Source organism: Scatophagus argus, chromosome 13 (assembly GCF_020382885.2).
Source record: "Scatophagus argus isolate fScaArg1 chromosome 13, fScaArg1.pri, whole genome shotgun sequence".
Lineage (NCBI taxonomy): Eukaryota > Metazoa > Chordata > Actinopteri > Scatophagidae > Scatophagus > Scatophagus argus.
This window is the reverse complement of record NC_058505.1, coordinates 19,461,436-19,484,880: the sequence shown is the minus strand read 5'-3', so window position 1 is coordinate 19,484,880 and position 23,445 is coordinate 19,461,436. Positions and strand designations below refer to the sequence as shown.

The 23,445-nt window shown below is 39.9% G+C and overlaps 1 protein-coding gene across 6 annotated transcripts in view; it reads right to left on the bottom strand.

Annotated features, from left to right (window-relative positions):
• Positions 1 to 23,445, bottom strand: part of col15a1b (collagen, type XV, alpha 1b) — a 46,774-nt gene that overhangs the window by 20,337 nt on the left and 2,992 nt on the right. For 3 of the 6 annotated variants that reach the window (XM_046408826.1, XM_046408828.1, XM_046408827.1), the window contains exons 1-6: positions 9,054 to 9,836; positions 5,908 to 6,095; positions 4,960 to 5,169; positions 3,965 to 4,117; positions 972 to 1,046; positions 475 to 573 (exon numbers count right to left, since the gene is read on the bottom strand). In XM_046408826.1, the coding sequence (XP_046264782.1) occupies positions 475 to 573; positions 972 to 1,046; positions 3,965 to 4,117; positions 4,960 to 5,169; positions 5,908 to 6,095; positions 9,054 to 9,453 (1,125 nt within the window). In that variant the 5' untranslated portion in view covers positions 9,454 to 9,836. Of the gene's footprint in view, positions 1 to 474; positions 574 to 971; positions 1,047 to 3,964; positions 4,118 to 4,959; positions 5,170 to 5,907; positions 6,096 to 9,053; positions 9,837 to 23,445 lie in introns of those variants that run through there. The other 3 variants (XM_046408831.1, XM_046408830.1, XM_046408829.1) reach the window with 2 other exon arrangements.

Sequence of the window (23,445 nt, the reverse complement as noted above, 5' to 3'; positions counted from 1 at the left end):
ACTAAAAATGATAAATTCATTGACCAGGATCTGAAGAAAATATCTAATAATATGACACTTTTCATGTCTCTCCTGACCAGAAAGAAAGCAAAGGAAAGACTTTAATGTCTGGTAACAATTAACAATTAATAATATTCAGCCTCTGAGGGACAGTTTCCTTTGAAGCTTCAAAAGTCAGTGTTGATTATGGGATGTTTGGAGTCAGACTGACTTCCTCCTTGTGGGAGAATAAAACATGGCACCAGAACAGAGAAGAACCACGTGCACACAGACATACCCAAGGACTGCTGTTTCAGGGCCCTGATAATAAGGAGAGGGGTGTGTCTTAAACACAGCAGCAGACACAACAAGCTGACATATTTACACACACACAAGTTCATGCTGAACTTCACGTACATTTGGTATGTTCCCATTTGATGTTATGATGCGACTAACTAAAACACTTCACTTCACCACTTCATATAGCCAACCTACCTGTGCTGTGCCATGTTTTCTCTCCTGTGTCCTCTTCATCACCTCCTCCTGTGTCTCCCTGTCATCCAGAGCATCATCTCCACTGGTGTATCCTGAGGCCTTTATCAAGCATCACATGATGTGTTGGTTTGAAAAAGCCAGTTTAAAGCAAAAACCAACAATGATGACATGTCCGAATGTCGTTGTATGTTCTGTACAATGGCAATAAAAAATCTTATCTTATCTTATCTAGTGTCCTACATTTTTGCCAGTTACAGAACAGAGTGTTACAAACAATAAGCACAAAACTATGAAACAACTAATTCAATGTCAAACTGAAATCTTAGTCAGGTATGGAACAGGAGCATTTTCAGTGAAGTCCTTTGACCACTAGGGGCTGCTGCTGATCCATGATGTACAGAATTTCAAGCTATTACTCATTCAGACTGGGTCTTAAACAGACCAGTGTGTCCCTGTGTGTCTAGCACCTCCACTGTGTGTATGTATGTGTTTCTCACATAAGGATCATCGTCTTCACACTGTTCCTCAGCTGCTCTGGGATCATCTTTTATCACCAGCTGCTGAATGGATCCCTGCAGAGACAGAGACAGATTTAGGAAACACTCTTTGAAAAACACCTTAACCTTCATTCCTGTATTCACAGTACATGAGTTGTCTGCAGGGGTGGAAGGAAACTAAGTATATATACTCAAGTACTGTATCTGTACTCAAGTAAAGTACACATTTCAGGTATTTGTACTTTACCTGAGTGTTTTATTTTTGACTAACAGCTTTAATAACTAGTTAGTTTAGAAGTTTAAAGATTTTTAGAAGTCACGTGTGACGATCAGAAATTACTACCATAAAATAGCATGAGCTTTAAGGAAATGTAATTGTAGTGTGGGGATGCTTAAATGGGCAAAAACTTAATTTCCATTCAGTCACTGTCACCAGGGACATATCTCTATGTCGGAAGGAATGCTATTAATGCGGTATACAAACCTAAGCAATCAAAACTGCTGCAATGATAGTAACTCTATCTTACCAACCTGAATCTTTTGTTTATTTCTAAAAATTTAAACTTGTTTAAGTAATCAGCTTCCTGTTGTCAGCGATGTTAATGATTGTCAAAAACGAAATCTGTTTCTGCTGGAACCACAGTGTGGCCAAGTGTTGTAGCCTCATTCTTTCTCTCTCCGTGAACAGAAGAGCAACACCGACATTGAAGTACAGTTCACTTGCTGAGATCACCATGGAGACCAGATTTCCAAAGACGCACATGCACGACACTCAAACTCACAGCATGATAGAAGTTGTACTGTTTTATATAGTTCTACTGGAACATGGAGGCAGATGTCAATACCTTTGGTCAACATTTACAACATAAAGACATGACAAAAAGGGTCCCATGTCATTACTGCTCTCCTTTGAAGACACACAGAGAGAGAGACAACAAACCAGGCACACAAACGCGCACATACATCCACATCCACATGCACACAAGCACAACACACAAACACAAAGTGACCCAGATATGTCAGACCGGGCATGACTGCTGGTGAGCGTGCGCATACTCTGTTGTCATGCTTCAGATAAGCCGTTCGGAAAGTCAGGCTACACTCAACAAAGCAGATTAAATGAAGTGGGTAGCGTCCACTCACAATGGCAACAACAAGTCACTGGCAGCTCATATTCGTCAGAATTAGGGGTCTGAACAATGAGTGGACTAGTCATTAATCATTGGCCTCGCTAGTCAGCACCTGAAATTCTAGTTGACTGTAGTCTCTTCAGTATTTCTCTAGTATTTATTGTCACACTAATGCCTGGAAGTTAAAAATCGACTATAGTACATTTTATGAGTATCATTCTGGTAAAATGTGGTCAATATTCGTACTTGATGAAAGAAAATCCTCCTTTTCCTTTTAAGTTAATAAAAAAGTGGTTCTGTAAAAGCTTCTTGTGACCAAAACACTGAGCTGAAGCTCAGTTTTAAGGCCGTTCTGTAAATAGTTATCAAACAAATAATAAATATAGCAACTTCTGATCAAAGTCTTAAATTAACAATGTCCAGTTAGTTCTGTCCACCTCCTATTTAAGTGCCACATGCTTTCCATTGAAGGCCCGTTTCATTCCAGGTACGAATAAGGATACAGATAAATTAGTTGGCTGAACAGATAGTGATACAGATGGTATACTGGCTCATCTTTATACTATTTTGATTGTCTACAAATGAAAATAAGGCTGTATGTAGGCTATACCAGAATAAAGTGGCAAATAACCACTTGTTCAACTGCTTTCAGCACAGGCATGTACATGCTGACCTGCAAAAAGAGAAGACTGCTGCTGAAATTTGCAGTGTTCATAATGCACGCTGCAAAATGCCACACATTTAAGATTCATATGTGACTAATGATTTCAAATTGCTCTTTTATGAAATAATTTTTCAGACAGTGTTTTATCGTATACATTAAACTGTACTCAGTTTTGACTGTTAGGAGTGTCTTCATACCTTTAGAATAACAGAGCATTTAGACCACCAGTTTAAATTTAAGTTTAAACATCTGGGGAATTAGTCGTTACACATACACAAATGAGCATTAAACTGAAAATGGACAGACAGTAAGAATGTCAGTGTGAATAGTTTCAGAGTCTTTCACACAGATTTCTATTTTCAGAAACAGCTTAGCTTCAAGTCGAACCTTAATGCATCATCATACTTGACATAGCAGAACACTCAAAGTTGAGTCAAGCCCTTGATCTGACCACAACTGAGACGTGTTGACATCTCTGACTTCCTCATCTGCCATCGACTCACTCCTCCATCCTCTCCTCCCTTCCACATCTCATCCCTCTCCCTTCCTTCTTCATCATCTCTATTCGTTCCTCCATTCTTACTTACTCTCCCCCCCTGCACAGTTTTATCAAATAAAGTATATAACAGAGCCAACTCAGGAAGTAGTACTCAAAGTGGTCATGACATTTTGACCCTGTTTAGACCTGGCTGCATCCTGATCAGTGTTAGAGATAGATTAGCCTTGGAAAGCCAGTCATCAGCTGTTGTTTTGCTAACTGTGGTCTGGCAATGTTTAGTGAGCATGCTAGAAGGAAGATGCCTTTGTTTTCACCACATCTGTGTTCTTAGCCTCTGTGTTCACTGGGTTGGTTGCTATCATTCATATCTGTACATTTACCATAGTTGTCTTGCATTTAAGTTATATAATCCCATTATTTTCCATTATTTTCATTTTGATCCATTTCCTGCTTGTTGGATACACAAGATACTCTGAGAAAATGGTTAGAATCTGGTCACAACATAAATTGTTTCAGTGCACTTTGTGCTGGGAAGTTTTAGTGCAGACGACATGTCAGCCCTTTAACATGTTAATTAGAGGCCAGAACACACAAGCACACACCTACACACACACACACACTCAGTGAAGAACTCCTCGTCTTCCAGATGATAGAAAGACAACCACACACACGCCTACTTTTAGAGGATTTCTACACTTACCACAAACTTTTCAAGCCCAGTGCTTCCTGCATTAGCTACGAAAATGCCTGAATTGTGTGAGAAGGTGAGTCTTTCTGCCCTCCGATGGAAAGTTGTCCTCTCGGCCTCTCCACAGTCCATGTAGAGACGTACCTCTTCATGTTCCACTACCAACTGACAGGCAGATCAAATATTCGATTCAATTTATTTATATAGCATCAAATCACAAGAAATTACCAATATAGAATCTAAACTAATTAGAACAGGTCTAAATCAAACTCGTAATTTAAATACAACCCTTTAACGGAGGGTTTTAAAATGGAATTTCTCAATGTCAATAAAATGAATTGTTTCATTGATTACGAATAGATGTGAGGATGTAAAAGGGTGTAAAGTTGACCTTATGCTTTTCTTGTGTACATCTTCTTTCATGGACATTTTTTAAAAATATATATATTTTGGCAATACAGGCAAAAAGTGAGTGGCTAGCATTGTGATAGCAACAAGTACAGTAGCTGATATTTTCGAAATCGCTTTCTTGAGATTTTCTTCTTGAAGCAAAAACAAATATTGTAAGAAGTCAAGCAAAGGACTTTAAACACAACACTAACGTGTAATTCTAACTTGAATTATGTTGGTTTGCACTGGAAACTAGTGAAATCATTTCCCTGCAAACTTTTTTTTACACACTGAAAGAATTTTGGGACACAAATGCAATTTACTTGATGCAACAATAATTTTAGCAAAATGGTCATCTTAATTTTTCTGCAGCATATTGCATAATCGCATTTGGAATTAATCAATTAAACTGTAAACTGTTTAATTTTCAGTGTCAACATGAAATTGAAAGTTCATAAAAATTGCATGAATTGTTTGAATTGCATGTATAAAAATGATACATTTCGCAGTACTTTAGTAAATAAAATATGAAAAGACATTTTTTTTGTGGAATGTAATCCATTAATCCTTTAATTTTTCACTCATGTACTTATGTAAGATACTTATGTAACCCTCACCGTAAATCTTGTCCACTGGTCAGTCATATCTGGGACACTGAAGGCAGCGGCTTTGTGGCTGTGGGAAGCCTGTTCTCTGTCAGTGTAGTACAGTAAGATGCTCTGGAGTCCCCCACGCACTGGAGTGAGGGCCAGACCCAGCTCCACAATCCTCTGATGGGCATCTGTGATGGCAAAAAGTACGCCTCCTTTCTGAGTGGCTGGACGAACCTGGAGGACAGGCAAAGCAAAAGACATCTGAGCTCACTAAAGCTTATGGCATATTTCTCTACAGTACAGTGCATAATATTGATATGGTCCATAAATCCATCCATCCATCCATTTTCTATACCGCTTATCCGTCAGGGTCACGGGGGAGCTGGAGCCTATCCCAGCTGACTACGGGCGAGAGGCGGGGTTCACCCTGGACTGGTCGCCAGTCAATCGCAGGGCCAACACACAAAGACAGACAACCACACACTCTCACATTCACACCTAGGGGCAATTTAGAGTAGCCAATTAACCTAATGTGCATGTTGGTCCGTAAATACTGTAACATATGCCACAGAAGTTACAGTACAAATGGAATGGGTGTCATAGACAGAATATGCAGATCTAAAACAATAATAATATATTTTTTTAATGGTAAAAATTATTAATAGGGTAGGATACAAAAGAGAAAAACTGAGTATTGAAAAAGTTTAGCATCTGGATAGTCTGGAAGTCCTGCTTTATGATCAAACTCCTCAAGGTGGCGACATAACATGACTTAGCCTATAAAGCCAATAAAGATTATTCTTTTAAATGAGTTAAAGTCATGCAATATGCAGTACTTTATTATACAGGCCAGTGTGCAGTCATTTTTAGTATGATTAATTTGAAGCCATGGAGACACCTTTAACAAAACAGAATGACAGCATGCAGGAGGTTTAAAAGGCTTAAGGGTTCGGCTCCTGAACCCTAGCTTACTGTAACAATGATGGCAAAGTCCCTGTAGAATGACCCCGGCACAAAGGTCTTGGTGAGCCGGCCAATGTTGGCTCCAGGCCCGAAGTTGTAGGCTGGAAAACCTTCATAGCCAGGGGTGAAGGAGACGGAGGGGGGGAGGGGCACGCCAATTAACTCCGTCAGATCCAGATGACCTCCTGAGCCTCGCTCTGACAGAGACAGAGACAAATGTAAAAATGTGCACATAAAAAAAGTACGAACAGGTGGGGGGGCTTTTTATATGTTTATCATGTGATGAGTAATTTGCACTTGTTCTCTTGTCACGTCTTAGTTTGATCCTTTTTAAATTATGGTAATCAAATTTACCTACAGAAGTGGTCCCAGAAACATCTGGTAATCAATATCAAGATCGTAATTATCCAATATGCTTTTAGACATGTTTTGATAGGGATATTATTTGAAGTTTTCATTGTTTGTTGTTTCCTCCCTTGTTTTTCTTAACACCGAGATGACTTGACTGAAACATCCACCTCTAAGTGAACCTTACAGCTGAGGTACACAGAAGCTTTGCTACCTGTGTGTTGCTGGTTCATACGACCCATTAGATTAAGGAGGAGATGCACCAAAATCATTTGGACATGGCTTTAATTTGACTTGATCCGATCCAGACTCTGCCCACGGCTCGCTGCTCTGCCTCGCACAGACATAATCCCCCAAAACAGAAATACACACACAAAATGCCTGGCAATTAGAACATTTAGAGTGTATGTGTAAAGATTGCTTCACATTCCCCTGATTCTCCCCACTGTGGAGCCTGTCTCCCGTAGTGACAAACTTTCAAATCAGCATTCCAGCCAGGCTCACCCTCCTGATATCTATATCTCTGACACACACACACACACACACATTAACAGATAAAACTGCATTTGCATAAACTAAACTTACATCAAATACGCATCTCACCCATGCTAACACCCATAAACCCCAGACCAGGCAGACCAACATTTGGGGGTCTCTAATCCATCATCGTGACCAACTGGAAGCATACCTGATTAGAGGGTTTAAAAAGTGTGTGAGAGAGAGGGTGTGTGTCTGTGCACCACTCACAAACACAGGTGGGAATTCATGATGTGTAAACACACGCACACACACACACACACACAGCTTTCACGCCTTCATTCCAGATGTGAAGTCATTAGTGCTCTGTAATGACTGAAACGAACAGGCAAATGCTGCGCTGGGAGTGCTCTCTGGTAGCTTCTGACTGCAGAGGTTTAACTTTTCATTCCCACACTGCGAGACACGCATTTGAAATTAAAGGTGGATATTACTGTTGGAATTTGATCTGAGACTGACTCGGCATTAGTGACCTGCTGGTGATTACCAGTCATAACTTGGAAGGCAGCCAATCAGAAAGATCGTGTTCACCCTGCTGTGAAGAGCTCTCAAAGATCATACTGGCCAAAAAGAAGGGGAAAAGGGGTCAAATATATTGGTTTGTGTTAATGGGGAAAAATAGATATCTCCCAGCACAGCTTTGTGGACTCATAAAGTAATATAAAAAATAGATACTCAAAGTCTTTTACAAGAGTGCAAAAGCTTTTAGTCTGTTTTAGCTCATTACTTAGACCTTCTGGCTCACAAACTCCGCTAGCTGTGGCTATCTCCCAGCAGCTAGCTTTGAAATGGCTCTAGCTATCTTAGTTGCATATGAACACATGTTTGGTTTGGTTTAGCTGTGTTTTCGTGCATGGTAGCTTTTAAAGTGTTAAACAAATGCTGATAAACCCAGTGTATTCAGGCCAACACAATTAACAAAAAAATTAAAGAAGAAGAACAGCTAAACAAACCTCAGTCATTATCACATTAAAGTCTTCAAACAGCACATCTAACTGCTAGTCATCTAATTACTGACTCCGTTTGCTTTAGATTTTTTCTTCTGAACCTAATCCTGGTCATGTTGGCCACATGGATTCTTGATCAGCTTGTGAAGCCCCCCTTGCATTGCCACATATAACCTTTTAAACCTGCCTTGATCCTGCTATGCCACACAAAAGCTTAGCTCACACTCTCTCGATTTCTCAGACTCTAAAAGACTATTGTGCAGGACATCAGGCTCCAACTGTATCACATACCAGTACGCTACATAAATAACAACTCGAGCTTCTGATTTGATATATACTATGAGACGAAATACTAGAACATTTAAGATATCAGATGTGATTTAAAGGTTAGTGTAAGGGACTGAACCACTGACTCATCATCATGAACTAAAGGCAGGCAATCTTATGTAACATCGGTGGATCAATTACACTAAAAAGGAAAATGTACAAAGTGAAAGTTTTGTCTTCTCACAGTTTCCCTTAAGTAAGTCAGCCCAGTCCCGTCAGAATTACTTGCTTACCATTTAAAAGCACAGTGTATGAAAATATAGGTTCACTGATCAGTATTTTCAGACTAACAACAGTTTAAATCACCATGTATACATCTGTATGTATATTCCTCTCAGCTGTATTGAACATGTTGGTTTCTTTTAGCTCATTCCTTTGGCTTCACAGCTCACAACTTCTGTTTTGATTAACTCTCCCGACTCTCATCAGCCTTGTTTCTAGCAGCAACAGGCAGCCACTTTGAACAAAAAGCACTAATAAAACCAATTTACACTCCCTGTCTGGAACCAAAGGGCAGATAGAAAAGTTAACAAATATAGCAGGTGAACAAAGTGTAGTATTTTGTAGTTGATTAGTGACATATTTTTCCCATGAGTTGCTATGAGCGCCCCTGCTTGCTATCAGGTGTGCTATATCAACTACAGATACAAAAATAATTTGTTTCTGCTGCCCCCAACTGGACCAAAAACTAATAAGTAAAGATTTACATTTTGGCACTTCTTTAACAAATTGGCCTTTGCTTGGACAAATTATGTTATGTTATTGCTACATATGGAGACAGTTCTCAGTCTGGGAGATGATGAACAAATCATACATATTTTTTCTGACCTGTCATTAGTCTTTTCCTTTTTCATTATGAAATACTAGCAAAAAAAAAACAAAAAACACAGACACTGCATCTCATTTAAATGTCACAAGCCAAAAACATTTGTACTTCTGCTTCAGCCACTTGTGAAAGAAGCCAGGAGTGAAACTACTATGTAACTTCACACTCACCACTCTTCCAGTGTTTCAGTAGTTTGTATTGGGCTTTGACTTTGCTGCCTACACCTGCGTTCTCCTCTTGCTGTAACGTCCTGGGTTCTGCAGTGTTATGGCCAAATGCTGACACTCCTGGGCTGGGTGTAGGAGTCAGCACTGACCCCTCTGTCTCAGTACTACCCTCCAGAGCTTTCTCTGTCACCCTGTTGTCTGTTACCACCCACTCTGTTGTCCCTGGGGTGTCAGAAATGCCCAGGGAGGTAATGGATGGAGTGGTGATGGAGGTATCATTGGAGGAAGAAGAAGAGCTGGTTCTAGTTTTAGGGCTTGCCCAGATGAAACTCCACCACTGGGCTCGTACGGGAGAGGAGAGGAGGAGGAGGAAGAGAGCTAGAGAAAGGTGAAGGGCTCCCATCTTCTTACTATGTCTTGCATGAATGCACGAACAAGTCAACCCTATTAACTGCAACTATGAAATACTACACTGGTGCAAACAGGCATCCAGACAAGACACAGTGCAAAGTCTCCAGCTGGGAAATGATGCAAAGTCCTGCAGAGTGTGTAGAAGAAAATCCAGGAGATCCACAAAAAATGGTAAAGGAACAACCTTTCAGATTCTCACTGTCCTCATCGTTGTTTCCACTCCTTTCTTTTATTTTCTTCTCCTCTCTCTTTGTGTCCTCCCTTCCTCTGTCCGTTCTGTGTCTTGCTCTGTTTATAACTCCCTGACATCTCTCTCTCTCTCTTCTCCTCTCTGTCCCCTCCTCTCCCCCTGGGTAATTACTGACTCCCCCTCCTCTGGTTCTCTACAACATAGCAGACTTAATTTTCTCTCCTTTTTTCTCTCAGACAGGCAGATTAGAGAGTTAGTTAGTTCAGTACTGCCTCCTCCCACTCCTCCTCCCCCTTCCTTTCCTCTCTCTCCTCCAGTTTGTGTGTGTGTGTGTGTGGGGGGGGGGGGGGGGGGGGGGGGTGTATTCTCTGGGTCATACTTGTGGTCTCTTGGTTCACCTCTCATGCCATATGTACAGCATGTTAAGTCTAACACACAGAGATTTAGGATAAGGTGTATCATTCGTAATGCTGCAGGTGTCCGTCACAGTCTGCCTCCAGCAGAACTGTCCAAAGGAAAACACCATCAGAAACGTGACCTCTGACAAAATGCCACAGAAAACCATGAGCACAGAAAACCGGCATACAGACGTTAGCAGGGAGGCTTCTTTTTTGGGACATGGGAGCAAAAGCATTCCGCCCTCATCTCCTGTGGGACATAAAATGCTTTTTTCAGCTACATAGCACATTCAGAATAGTGTGAGAGAAACATAAAAAACTCAATAAAAACCTGAAGGTCAGTCATCTGTCTTAACCAAGGGGCCATGCAGTGACTGGAGTTTGGAGATTATTCTTACCGTGTTCCACAAACAGCTGATGTACTACTGACATTTCACTATTAATACTAGTTGCTGAGATTCATCAAGTCAAAGAGAGAAAATATAAAGGCCTGCAATATATTTATAATCTAACTTTACATGTTATCTATAACAATTTTTACGTTATCTCTTACTGACAACAACTCCAGTCTGCTTCACACCATCTTATCAAGAACAGCTAATACAAACATTGATCAGCTCACTCGGAATCACTAATCATCTCATAAGAAAAGGTGATGACTCTCTAAAATTAGTATGATTATGGCTAAACTGGGATTTGATTATGCTCACCAGTTGGTCAATTAAGGTTCATCTCCATCAACCCCACTGAAATCTTTGTCAGCAATGCTTGGTATCTCTCAACCAGTCACTGTTGACTGAAATAAAACAAACTGAACTGCAATCAACTGGGACTTAACTTTTGAAGTTCAGATTTGCTTTTGTCGGAACATAAATGCATGTTGAAAATCTTAAATTCTACTATTTCAGGGGAGGTGATGAATCGAAATGGCTTAACAGATAACATTTGAAAGTTGACTCAAAATTAAGGTCAAAATCAAAACAAAACACAAAAAGTTGAGTGCAAGCATTTATAGAGCGTGGACTTTCTGTCTGCTGCAGCTCAGTGATCAGGGAGAGAGGGAGTGAGGCCCCATGTTGGTGATGACAAAGGGATGCCTGTTCTGTCGTATTGTGCTTCTCTAAATGTTTGGTGAGGTCCAGGATGAGGGATGGAGTCTTGCTGAGGACCATCGGGTGGAGGTGTTTGTTCAAGCTCATAGTTAAACATATGGGGGCGTGGTCACAATATACATGTTTAGATGCAATTCATTATAACACTACATTTATTGAGAAAAGCTCTAAAAATATAATAGTTTGTTTGGGATTAAGATGAAACTTGAACCAAATGTAGTGACCCAAGCCCAAAATGCTAAGCTTTAGGAGTGTGAGTAGACACACGATAAAGCTGACATCGTCACTTTTTGTCCTGTGATATGACTCTCCGGGGTTGTAATCCTAATTTTATACCAAAACTAGTGTGTGTATGCATTTTTCAAACACAAACAAACAGACAAACCCTCTTTACCAGCGACGACAAAAGCCGGATGTTAGTGGGAGTTAGTGGGGATTTTTTTGTCCAATGTGAAAGGGGTATTACTCATAAACAGTTGAGGGAGGAAAAGGGTGGGGTGGTCTCTAATGAAGCAGATGATAGGTTTAAGATTTAAAATTTAAGGGTGAAGGAGAAAAGCCCCCAGGAGGAGAAGCTTGATTAGTCATGGATTAGCCAGGGTTACAGGGGTATGGGGTAAGGATGGGCTAGAGGGGCTGAAGAAGAGAGAGAAATTTGTTGGGGGGAAGATAAAGCCAGAATGAAAAGGGGGAAAAAAAGACAGATCAACACCAGGGGGAAACATCAAATGTTAAGTCACAGAGGAGATAGATATCAGTCTAGATCAATCTTCCATTTTAATTTAAGCCAGAAAGAATCCTCTTCCCTCTTATTGTAATATTCTATTAGACATGTGTTTGTAAGGTGCCATTTCCACCATTGCACTGACCCATTCTTTCATTTTTGGAGCCTTTGTGTGTTTTTCCAGTGTCTTCAAATGAATGTGTCTAGGTAATTGGGAACAGTCCCCCAGTAAACATACCTTTGGACTTTAAGGAATTTCTGAACTAAACCAACTACTTTAAATATCCCAAACCTGGATGTGACCAAACATTAAGCTCCCAGTATAGAAAACATCCTCTTTCATTTTTAGATCTCCAACACAAATGGTTGTCCAGCAAACGAGAGCAGGGGAAGCAGAGATAATGAGACCAGGTTCACATGTCGCATTTGGCCACAGTTTTAGTCCCTTTAGCAAACTGACTTTCTTCTCCCCCTTGCTATATCATTTTCACATCAACAGACTCATTTTTCAAGAAAAAGTTTTATAAAACCATGAGACTTTGTTTTCAGGTGGTAGTTCCAGATGACATGTAATCAGCCACAAATTCTGACTCACCAGCTGTAGCTTGTTGGTATAAGACTGCCATCAGGCACCATCAGGACGCAGAACGTCTTTTCCCTTCCCTTGTTCCCATTATTATCATCTTGTAAAGTTGTTAGGGGCAAGCTTGTACAATAAACATGGAGCAACATCAGCATTCATTCTGAGTGAAGATCTTATTGTTTATAAAACTTGTAATGTTTAAAAATATATAAACATCAGGAAGGTTTTGGATATGAAGCCGTTGTCTCTAAGCAGTGGTGGTAATACCACGATGTCAGGGACAGAAAAATAGATAAAGTTTACTAAGCTGTGACCTGCTAAACTACAACCATTGGTTGAATTTGAGTGTATGAATAAACTGAAAGGATGTAAGTGACTGTTAACATGGCCGCTATCAGGCATTAAAGGCATTTGTGTAAAGCTGGTGAAAAGCCGCCACATTCTTATGAGCATTTTCAGACCCTTTTTCTATATGTGGTGACCCCATTTAGGGCCTCTGGATTCCAGGAAGAGTAACCCTTTCACCCTTCACCTCTCTCTCTCACTTCCCGCTCTACCTAGCAACCGCCCAAACAATAAACTCTAATTGGTTTACTGTCACAAACTATTGCACGGGGATCCACTGAATTTATTCACATAAATAACCATTTAAGTGTCTTCAGGAGACAGCTGGGAAGTCACAGGACGGGGTCACATTATGAGTGGGACTATATGAATTCTCAGTCAATTTTAATCAGTGGCTTGGTGTTTGAAATGCTCTCATATTCCACATTATTATTAAGTCATACATTGGTGTTCCATGTACCTTAATCTAGAAGTATAATTTGTGCATCACCTTATTAGGATTGTAGTGACGTCAAAATCAGCACAACAGAAGAGACACAGGTAAATGGACATATAACCACATGGCAATCAACAATGAACCTGAATAAAGCCTTGTTCACACATATTAGCACTCTGTCACCACCTGGTGGTCATTATTAGTAAGGCATACAGACCAGTGTCAAGAATAGTTCAAACCATCAACAACCTAAGGTTTAGATTCAGTGACCTAACTAGACACTGCCCAAGTAAATTATAGTCATCTACACATAATGTTACTTTCTAGGTGAGTATCGTGAAAACATTTATTCAGAGTATTAACATCCTTATTTGAGGAAATGTAACTTAAACCAGTAGCTCTAAACCAGTAGTTCCCAACTTGTTGAGTGTTTCAGCAGTGTCAGAGACTACATGTAAATACTGTATATTAGCTTGGCAAAAAAAAAAAAAGAAAAAAAAGAAAAAGCTAGGCCAATTAAAGATCTCAACAGAAAATACTACATTTTCTGTCACATCAACAATAAACGATATCAGGATGACAACACAGGACAGCCGTCCTAACCGCAGTCAGCAGCATCAGCTTAACACCACAAGTTGGGGCTGAAAGTGCCTGACAACCAGTTTACAAGACAGCAAATAAGTCAAATCGATAGCAAATAGATCAAAATAATGGACAGTGATAGGGGATGGATGGACCAAATCTACATTTCATAAAGAATAGAGAGAGAACAAAATTAAGCCTCGAAATTTACAGGATCACTGAAAATATAGCTGCAACAGAATCATTAGAAATATTAATGTCAATGAGAAGGTATTCAGTCTCAAAACAGGGCTGTCTGCATGCCAGACAACAGTCAGAATGAATCCATACAAGCCGTCTGTGCCAAACATTGAAAGGGCAGCTCTGCAGGACAGACAAAAGAAACGATAAAACAAATGACTGGCTATCTTGTCTGTTGGTATGTCTATGTCTGTTGGTAGCATCTCTGTAATGTGACTACCTGATGCTCGTGATGGTCAGAGCTGTCACATATGTTCAGTCCTGTTTCTGTGTGCTCATAAATCCTACGTGTGTGTTTGAGTGTAGTTGTCCAGTCTGTTGGTTGGTCCAGTCTGCCAATTAGAGCGAAAGAGGTTTTGGCTCACTGGCCAGAGTTTTTGTGCCAGAACAACACAAGAACTCATTTATGAGGCACCAGAGATGCAGTTTTTTCTTTTTAATGAAATAATCTAAACTTTTTTAAGACTTTCTAATTTACAAATGTAAATTTTTTGAAAACAAATGCCCCCCAGTGTGCTAAACTGATAAGATCAACGACAACGTTGAACTTTGGACCTTATCTTTAGACACTTTGACGACACTTTGACTAGTTCTGTCAGCACAAGATAATCTGTGCCACTCAGAGGAGCTTTTAACATGCTTTTCTCTGTGTTTGTGTATGTCAGTAAAGCATATTTTAAACCTATTCCCCAGTAGGTTTGATTGGCACATCCTCTTCACCAACCCTAAAGCAGAAATTTGGGTGGGCGGGATATAAAGGTCAACAGAGAGGACCTGTTTTCAGGTAATAGTATACCACGCATGCACATTTTCAGACGTTCACACACATGCACGCTGTAGCCAGCAGGCAAGTAATCAATGAAGCCTGTGTTCCCTTCCTCCCTTCCTCCTCACTCTTCCGCTCCTCCTATGAGATGTTTTCATTTTATATTTTGAGGCCATGTTCAGTCAGGAGTACTTTTATAAGCTCTTATTGTAAAAACCAACCAAGAAAGGCTGTGGAGCAGTGAGTCATTATTATCCCACATTCAGTGTAATTCAGCCTATTAAGCCACTGATATGCATCAATAACATTAAGTCATTTTCAAGGTGGCTGCTTTTTTTAAGCAACTGCTTCAGAAACTAAATGACTGGCAGTGGTGCTGGATATGTGACTGATGGAATAAATGCTAAACCTAATAATTAAATAAATAAAAGAAAAAAATAAATCACAGAAAGAAAAAAAAACCATTCTGAACATGTCCAGTGACAGAATGGAGAACATCAGCATCAGAGTGAGATGAGAGAAATGAATTCATGTAGTTTGATTACTTGGTGAGGTATATAAAAGGGGGGGACAAAACAGCTGTTTCATAAATATCTGATGTAAGTCAGTAGCATTTTATCACAAGTTTGTTAATACAAATGGATATCTTCAACTTGTAATTCACAACAACTCCACTTAGGGGCAGCAACACCCTCCAGCTGTGGCTCTGCGCAGACTAATGTTTCAGTGGCGATTGCCTAAGTGGGATGGGACCAGTCAGTCTGATCGAACCCTGTTTGTGTCCAGGAGGACAGCAGGTGGGAAACCAAAAAATGTCTGGAATGTCAGAGATTCAGTGTGTGTCACACTCTTTAAACCTCAAGCTCAGCCTCCAGCCTCCGTGAAGACGAAGGAACTATCTGCGGGTGTGGCCTGGGAGTGAGCTACACTCAGTCTCCATCACTTCTGTTCTGAGCAATCATAAACAACATGCAAATAGAATGAAGAAAACCACATAACTGACTGCTGAAAATCTAACTATAAGATGTTTTCATTGGTAGGAGGATCAGTTTGGGTAAAGCTGGAAGAAATTATATGAACAGTGTCATCTAAATGATAAAGATAAGATAAGATGAACTTTATTGATCCCGCAGTGGGGAAATTCACTTGTCGTGGCAGCTCACAAGAACAGAAAAAGGTTGCAAAAAGCAAGAAGTGTGCAAAAACAGTTACAAAAAAATATAATTCTTATTAGTAATAACAGACCACCAATATAGTTTTAAGTAGACCTATTGAAGTCTTTGTGACAAATGAATCCTCAACATGGGAAAAGAAGGGAACAAGAAAAAAAAAAAAAAAACAGCAGGCAGAGAGCTTCTTTAGAATGGAGGACGTGAAAAAGAAAGAGACGTGCCAGCAAGTCACAGAGGTTATCAGAAGGAGAGTGTGACTCCAGGGTAGGATTAACCCAAACAAGCGACCTGCCCACACACACCCAGACACACAAAGAAACACAAACAGAAAACAAAAGACATAGATGTTGGCACTGATTTGTCCAGGGAGGATCCTGGCTTGTATATGACGAAATTTGTGCCAGATTTATCCACACAGATCTGTGCGTGTCACTGTCAGTCAGAGCTCCCATTTAAACACTCCCATCTGTTCTGGAAGGCGTGTGTGAAAAGGTGCGTGACAGAAATGTGCCTGAATGTAGCTGCAGATGTAAAGAGTGAAAAAGGCTAGCATGAAAGTTTATCCTTTAGGCTTAAGTAGAATTAAGATTGCACCATGCTGAATGATAAATCATGTCATTCTGCCAGTTGGTTTGATCCTATCAAATAAACAAATAAACAAAAGCATGCTTCACTGACATTTAAGATAGCTTTAAATAATAACCGGGGCATCCAACCTTTTACATTAGAGAGGTCAACATAACACAGCCTCACAAAGAAGCACGACTGACTAGACAAGTCATGAATGTCTAAATTCCAAAGTAAATTCAGTTCATTTAACTTGCATCTTGATCTTGGTGGTGGTTTCCTGATCTTCTGAAGATGCTCTAAATGTTTCTGAACTGGATGACTCAAAGGTTAAAACGGGCAGCCTGTCAAAGTGTCCATTAGTAAGAATCTCTACCAGTGTCATGTTTTGTCCTGGATGTGACCTCTGCCCTTCCTCTGGAAGGAGGATCTCCACACACATCATTGTGCATAATGTAATGCTACCATGATAATAGAATATACATAATAAGATTTTTTATATAAATATATAAAATGAGAGTGCATATTTGACACATTTCGAGTTCACGACTGTAAAAAAAAAAAAAGAATGGTGTTGCTGTGTGTCTGATGGATGTGTGGCTATGTGCCTGCTTGTTGTTATGTTCCCCACATCAGCTTTATAGGGCAATAACATGCTGATGCTGTATTTGCAGCTTGTTCCACTCCCCCCGAGTGGCCTAAAAGATCATTTAATACTGCTTTAAACCATGACAAAGTCATTTGTGTTGACTAGTGTTCACATATCTAGTAGCAAAGCTTCTCAGTGTATAGCAACAGTGTTTATATTCAAGTTTACATTTGTAAATGAATATAGTCTCACTTAAATGAATTAATTACTTTTGGGATGAAATGTGGCAAAGCAGGGCAGCACAGTCACCCCATAGCAAGAGGGTTCCAGGTTCGAATCCCGGTCTGGGCCCTTCTATGTGGAGTTTGCATGTTCTCCCTGTGCCTGCGTGGGTTTTCTCCGGGTACTCCGGCTTCCTCCCACAATACCAAAAACATGATCATTAGGTTAATTGGCTACTCTACATTGCCTCTAGGTGTGAGTGTGTGGTTGTCTGTCTTTGTGTGTTGGCCCTGCGATTGACTGGTGACCAGTCCAGGGTGAACCCCGCCTCTCGCCCATAGTCAGCTGGGATAGGCTCCAGCTCCCCCGCGACACTGATGGATAAGGGGTATAGAAAATGGATGGATGTGGCAAAGCAAAAACTGACCAAAATATCACCTTATAAAGTTGCTGCAGGGAACATGTTAGCAAACAGTTGCCTATTTATATATCTGGCGACAGAAGCATTTGTTTGGAATTGTCTTTCTGACCACATGGCTCATGTTAGTACAATATTTACACCCCTGTTAGTTCTGTTTCAGTCTCTCCTGAGAAAAAGCTACTACATGCCATCCTCCATATTCAGCAGCTAGCCGCTAACTTTGGCTGTCTGCTGTGTTAGTACTGGACAGTGAAGCTGCTGCTGCTGCTGCTGCTGATAGTCAAATCGTGCACGATAAAACCAAAATAATGAATTAAAAGAAGCTGAAATACTCCCTAGAACTGGAGATAACCACAGAGTTGAATAATAATTTTCTGTGAATTCTTTATTTTTCACAAAGTCATTTAATTCAATAATATAAAAGAAAAATATGGGTTATTGCAGATTTAGAGTAAATTTTTAAATATTATGAAATTAAGTGCCAGCTGTCAAAGTTGGTGGTTTCGTGTCTGTCGGCTAAGCAAAAAGTTCATTTTTAATCTTTTTCACAAAATGAAACTGATTTATTCTTCTATTAAGTGGCATGTGATTACAGCACGCCCTCTGCAACCTGGGCAGACCCCGGCTGCCTGCTGATCCACGAGTTATTACTGTTAGACGACAACAAACTAACTCAGCTAGCGGTATGGATGAACTTCCGACTTCAATGCACATGCACAAACCCTACACACACACACACAAACGTTCGCTCAGTGGTACACTGAAAGGGCTACGGCATATTTCAGATAAAAGATTGCATTGTTTGGAGCTGTGAGGAGGTCAGAGGTGAACATCTGCAGAGGGACAGTTTCCATTACATCAAGTGTCCCTGGCTGTCACCCCATCCTGACTTCCCCCTCCAACCCTCTGCTATCCTCTGCCTTCACCCACTGAAATACACAATCATGGGACGTAAAGACAGAAAGAAACAGGTCCCCCAGTGTTCAGAGCCTGCTCAGATTTAGTGGAAAGTTTTGCTCCAAATCTGTGAGCTATGTGTTTTTAATTAAGATAAAAGATAATATAATCCTTTATTGATTCCCAAGGGGGAAATTTGAGTGTTGCAGCATTTCGGGACAGAATAAGTATGGGGATAAGTACTGAAGGCAAAATATAGAATAAAGACAAAATATTCACCCATATATAGAAGTAGACTGTAATGTAATAAATACAAAAAAATGCTTTGTGTAAGAAATTGATACATACACATTCAGTTTAACAACATATTAAGACTGACAGGTTTTTCCAGGCTCTTTAACTGTTCGTAGCCATATAGTATTAAGAATATTGTAGCACTATACTATTTGTGTGGAAGACGTCTGATTTCAAAAACTTTCATTTCATTATGATACATGAAATGTGTCACAAAGTGCTGCATTCTCACAGTTTAAAGCACATTTTCAAGGCAAGTGTTACAAACATGATGAAACATTTCTTTAGGATTTCTATATGGTGTCTCACAGTGAGGGTCAACACAGATTAGAGATAAACTGATTTGCATCGAACTAACCAAGATCAATCAATGAATCAGTTTCTCTCTCTGAATATGTGGTAACATACTAGTTACCACTTGCTATTTACATCCGCTTATATCCTGATTATGCATGTATAAGGCACAGGGCATTGACTGTGAAACTCTGAGTGTGTGTCTCAGTGTGTGTGTAGGATGTTGGCGGTGTTTGCTCAGCTGCGAGTGTTGTTCTCAGAGCAAACAACCTCTTAGAGATTCTTGCATGGGCTCATCTCCTCCTCCAATACGAATGTTAATGAAGGCCAAGGGAAGTAACGGGGAAATCTTTTACACATGCGATTCTGTAGAAAGTGTCCATCACTGTCATTGTGTAAGGTGTGATTCCCACATGGGACCCTCGGTATGACAAACGAGAGCGTTCACGGCACTGTAAGGAGTTTAGGACTGTGTCTGTAAACACAGTGAGGTCTTGCAGGTCCATGACGTCATTCTTACATTTTGAAAGTGCTCCACATTGTGTGTTGTGGCAGCCATTCGATACAAACTGCCCAGAATGAAAGACAACCTTCAGGGAAATGTGACAGGAAAATATTATCTCATGCTCGCTGCACAGTCCCTTTGGCAGAGTACCATCTATTGACATTCACCCACTGAAGCTGCACAACAAAATTCATTATTGTTTAGAACTGCATGTAAAATGCTGCACAGTGCAGTATTTTGCCATTTGTGTTTCTGAGTGTGAATCTGTTGAAACTTTCTTATAGGGTGGTCCTGTTGGAGATATCTTTAGGTGCAGCCAACACTTGACTGAGGTGAATACATAGAATGAAGTCAAACATTCACGTGTTTTGTAGGGAGATTTCTCTGCCCTCAAAACCTTTGTTGTGTTTGTTCAATAGTGCAAATATAAATTCCCTCTAACCCCCAAAGGATCCGGGACATCTGTCATCTCACAGTAGTAAGCCCTAGTGTCCTGTGTCCTGCTATTAGTCATAAGAGAAATAACATTTGAGTAACTTTCTTAAACAGCAAAATTCATCAAAATGGCACCTAGATTTTTGAAAACTGTTGAGCTGATCTAACCTGCATGGGGAAATAATACACACATATTTAGATTTAAAAGTGCCCTTGAGATGTGTGATAAAAACCTTACAAGCTCTGACATATGCACGATAAACTGTTTTTGCAGCACAGTTCTGTTTCCTCACATTTAGCATTTACATTGCTGTTAACGTGTGACTGACATCTTTCTAACAACACATTTTTTCACAGGCACGGTCAGCTGACCGATTTAACGGCGCTGGTTTGGAGCGGTGACAGCCAAAATGGAGGCTAAAGAGCTGGCACTCGGCAGCACAGCCTCAGGGAAGGACGGAGACTAAATGAAGGAGAAGGACTTGAGCTGCCGTGTCTAATCCAAAGGTAAATAATAAAAGGGCAGCTGTGGCACAGGATGTCAAAACACTAAGCCTTTGGAGGGGCTGATAGGCGGAGGGCTCCTGTCAAAATATATCCGCTTTGGAGAAAAGAAAGTTGTTATGTACATTCAAAGCGGTTAAAATAATGTCTCCATTTAATCCATCCTCCCACTGGGTTATGCAAGACTTTATATGGAGTGTATTATTCCATTAAAAAAAACATAGAGGACAGGGTCACAGCATGTGTTATGATAATAGGTGCACTGTTATTAATTTACTGTTAACAAATTAAATTTGCCCTTAAAGGCAGAGACTGTTGGTGTATGCACTCTCCATGTGCAAACAGCCAAATGGCCATAATTTCAGCAGCCACAGACCCAAATATGCAAAAGCATACCTGAGCACACACACACACACACACAGTAGAACAGTGTGCTTTCATTTAAAACTTTGGCACTTAGTGAAAGTTACCTCCAAATGAGGGAGTGAACATGATGAATTTTTTCATTAATCTGACTTCAGTCGTCTACACCACTGACCAAATCTCAGTTTCTTTTTTTTTTTCTTTAATATCAGAATTAGGTTTGACTTAATTCCTCCTTTGAGATCTATTATTTTCACTTTTAGGACCGTACGTTGTCATATTATCGAACACACTGTCAGTAATGTAACCAGAATAACACAGCTCTGCTCGAACAAAACGGTTAGACGCAGTTCAACACTGACTTGGCTCTATTTGTGCCTCTGTGAAACTGCCACAAAATGTTTAATTCACACAGGTACAGAAAAAAAATGTGATCAAAGCAAGAAAGTTCAAATAATACAATAGGAAGTACGGCAGGGTTATTACTGTCTTCTGCCCGCTGGCACCATCTCATTAGCTCTGACACACTTTCCTTCATCTGTGCAGAGGCAGTTCAGTAGTCATTTAAATAGTTTAGTGGAATTTCAGTGGACAGGGTCTACATGCTGTGACTGATTGTGACTCCCTGTGTGTCTGTAGCCATGGATGAAGCAGCAGTGCAAGACAGGACTGAATCCTGACTAGAGTAGAACCTTTTCTTCTTTTGTTAGAGGCGACAGCTAACTGTGCAGGTGTCCTACGAAGACACACAGCCTTTTGGAGTAAAGAGAAATGCTACTTCAAACTCAAAAAACAAACAAAGAAACAAAATGTTTACGCCTCAGGTTGCACTGAACATTTCGGCGTAAAATATTTCACTTTAACACATTTTCTGTTACATGACAAATATTTGCTGTGTTTTGCTTCTTGAATGCACTAATTTGCTGATATCTGAATCCTGAAGTTGAAAATGATTAAAAGATTGAAAATGATTAAAAGATTGAATCATTTTTCATCATTTTCATCAATCTTGTTCTCAGTATCTTTTCCTGTTAAAATAAAGATTATTAATGGATGAAAGACATCAACGGATGAACTTATGAAAATATTATCTAGTTGCAACCTTAAATGTTTGATTCGATTTGACAATTCATAATCTTATCTTTTTACTAAGATTTGCCAAATTTACTGAGTAGCAATGGTTTTCACATGTTGAGCAGGCAAAAATGACGCACGTCAGTATTTCAAATAACTCATAAACTGTGCACATAAACAGACTGTTAACACTTTCCGCAAGTAAATTTAGATTCGCTCTTATTGAAAAGACTCTTTGTATTTTTTTTTTTTGCCCCAAAGGATGATAACTCAGAACAAATACACAATGATAATGATTCATGCTCATGCTTTTTCAACAGCAACCATGGAGACAGTGTACCCAAACAACAACAGAAAACCACTGACATTGACACCAACAGTGACATTTCCCCTTCCTAAAAACCAATACAGTAAGAGCTATAAATCTTTTTATCTTAAAAAAAACAATCAAGTCAATCCAATAACTGCCTCTAACTGCCCCATTTTGAAAGCACGGTCACTTTTCCTCTATACAGCTATGAGAATGAAGGTTAAAGAACGACGTCATCTCAGTGAGCATCACATCATGGAAAACACAAAACCATTTTCAACGGAAAGACCCAGCAAGAAACAACCATTCTTATTCTAAGTTTCCACTGACTTATTTTCCCATCAAAATCCCATAGAGCTGACCGTTACACACTCGGCAATGACACCTTTTACAGTTGGCCCATTGTGCCCAACTGTGTTCAAATCAAAGTCACTCTGGCTGAATGAGCACATTCCAGACAGGACGCCGCTGCAGTGAGGGCGTTCACTTCTCCAATATACTGAAGACATTTAGGTAGGGGCTTTTTCATATACACGTATATGACATGCTCACTTTCCAGGACTCATAAAACATTACAGATGCTTGGTGGGAGTTTTATTCCAGTCAGGTCAAGAGTGAAAGAAGTTGAAAGGATTATAGATAAAACTGGAAGAAGTCTGAGTGAACCAAAGAAAAGTAAAATGTGTTTTTTGACATAAGTAGTAAACAAGTTTTCTTCATTTAAATATGGTTCATAGAGCAACCATTCAACAACTGAGGGAGGCTTATTAAATATGGCTTATATTGTGGATGTCAACCACAATACGTCTGCAACTGTCAACTGTCAACAAAGTTTTACTGTACAGAGGAATGTCTCGTCCAAAACAGACTCCTACTGGGCTCACCTCACAATCATTTATATTGGCTAAACATTGAATCCTTTCAAAGCAACTCAACCAACGGTAAATGGAAAGTGAAGGTT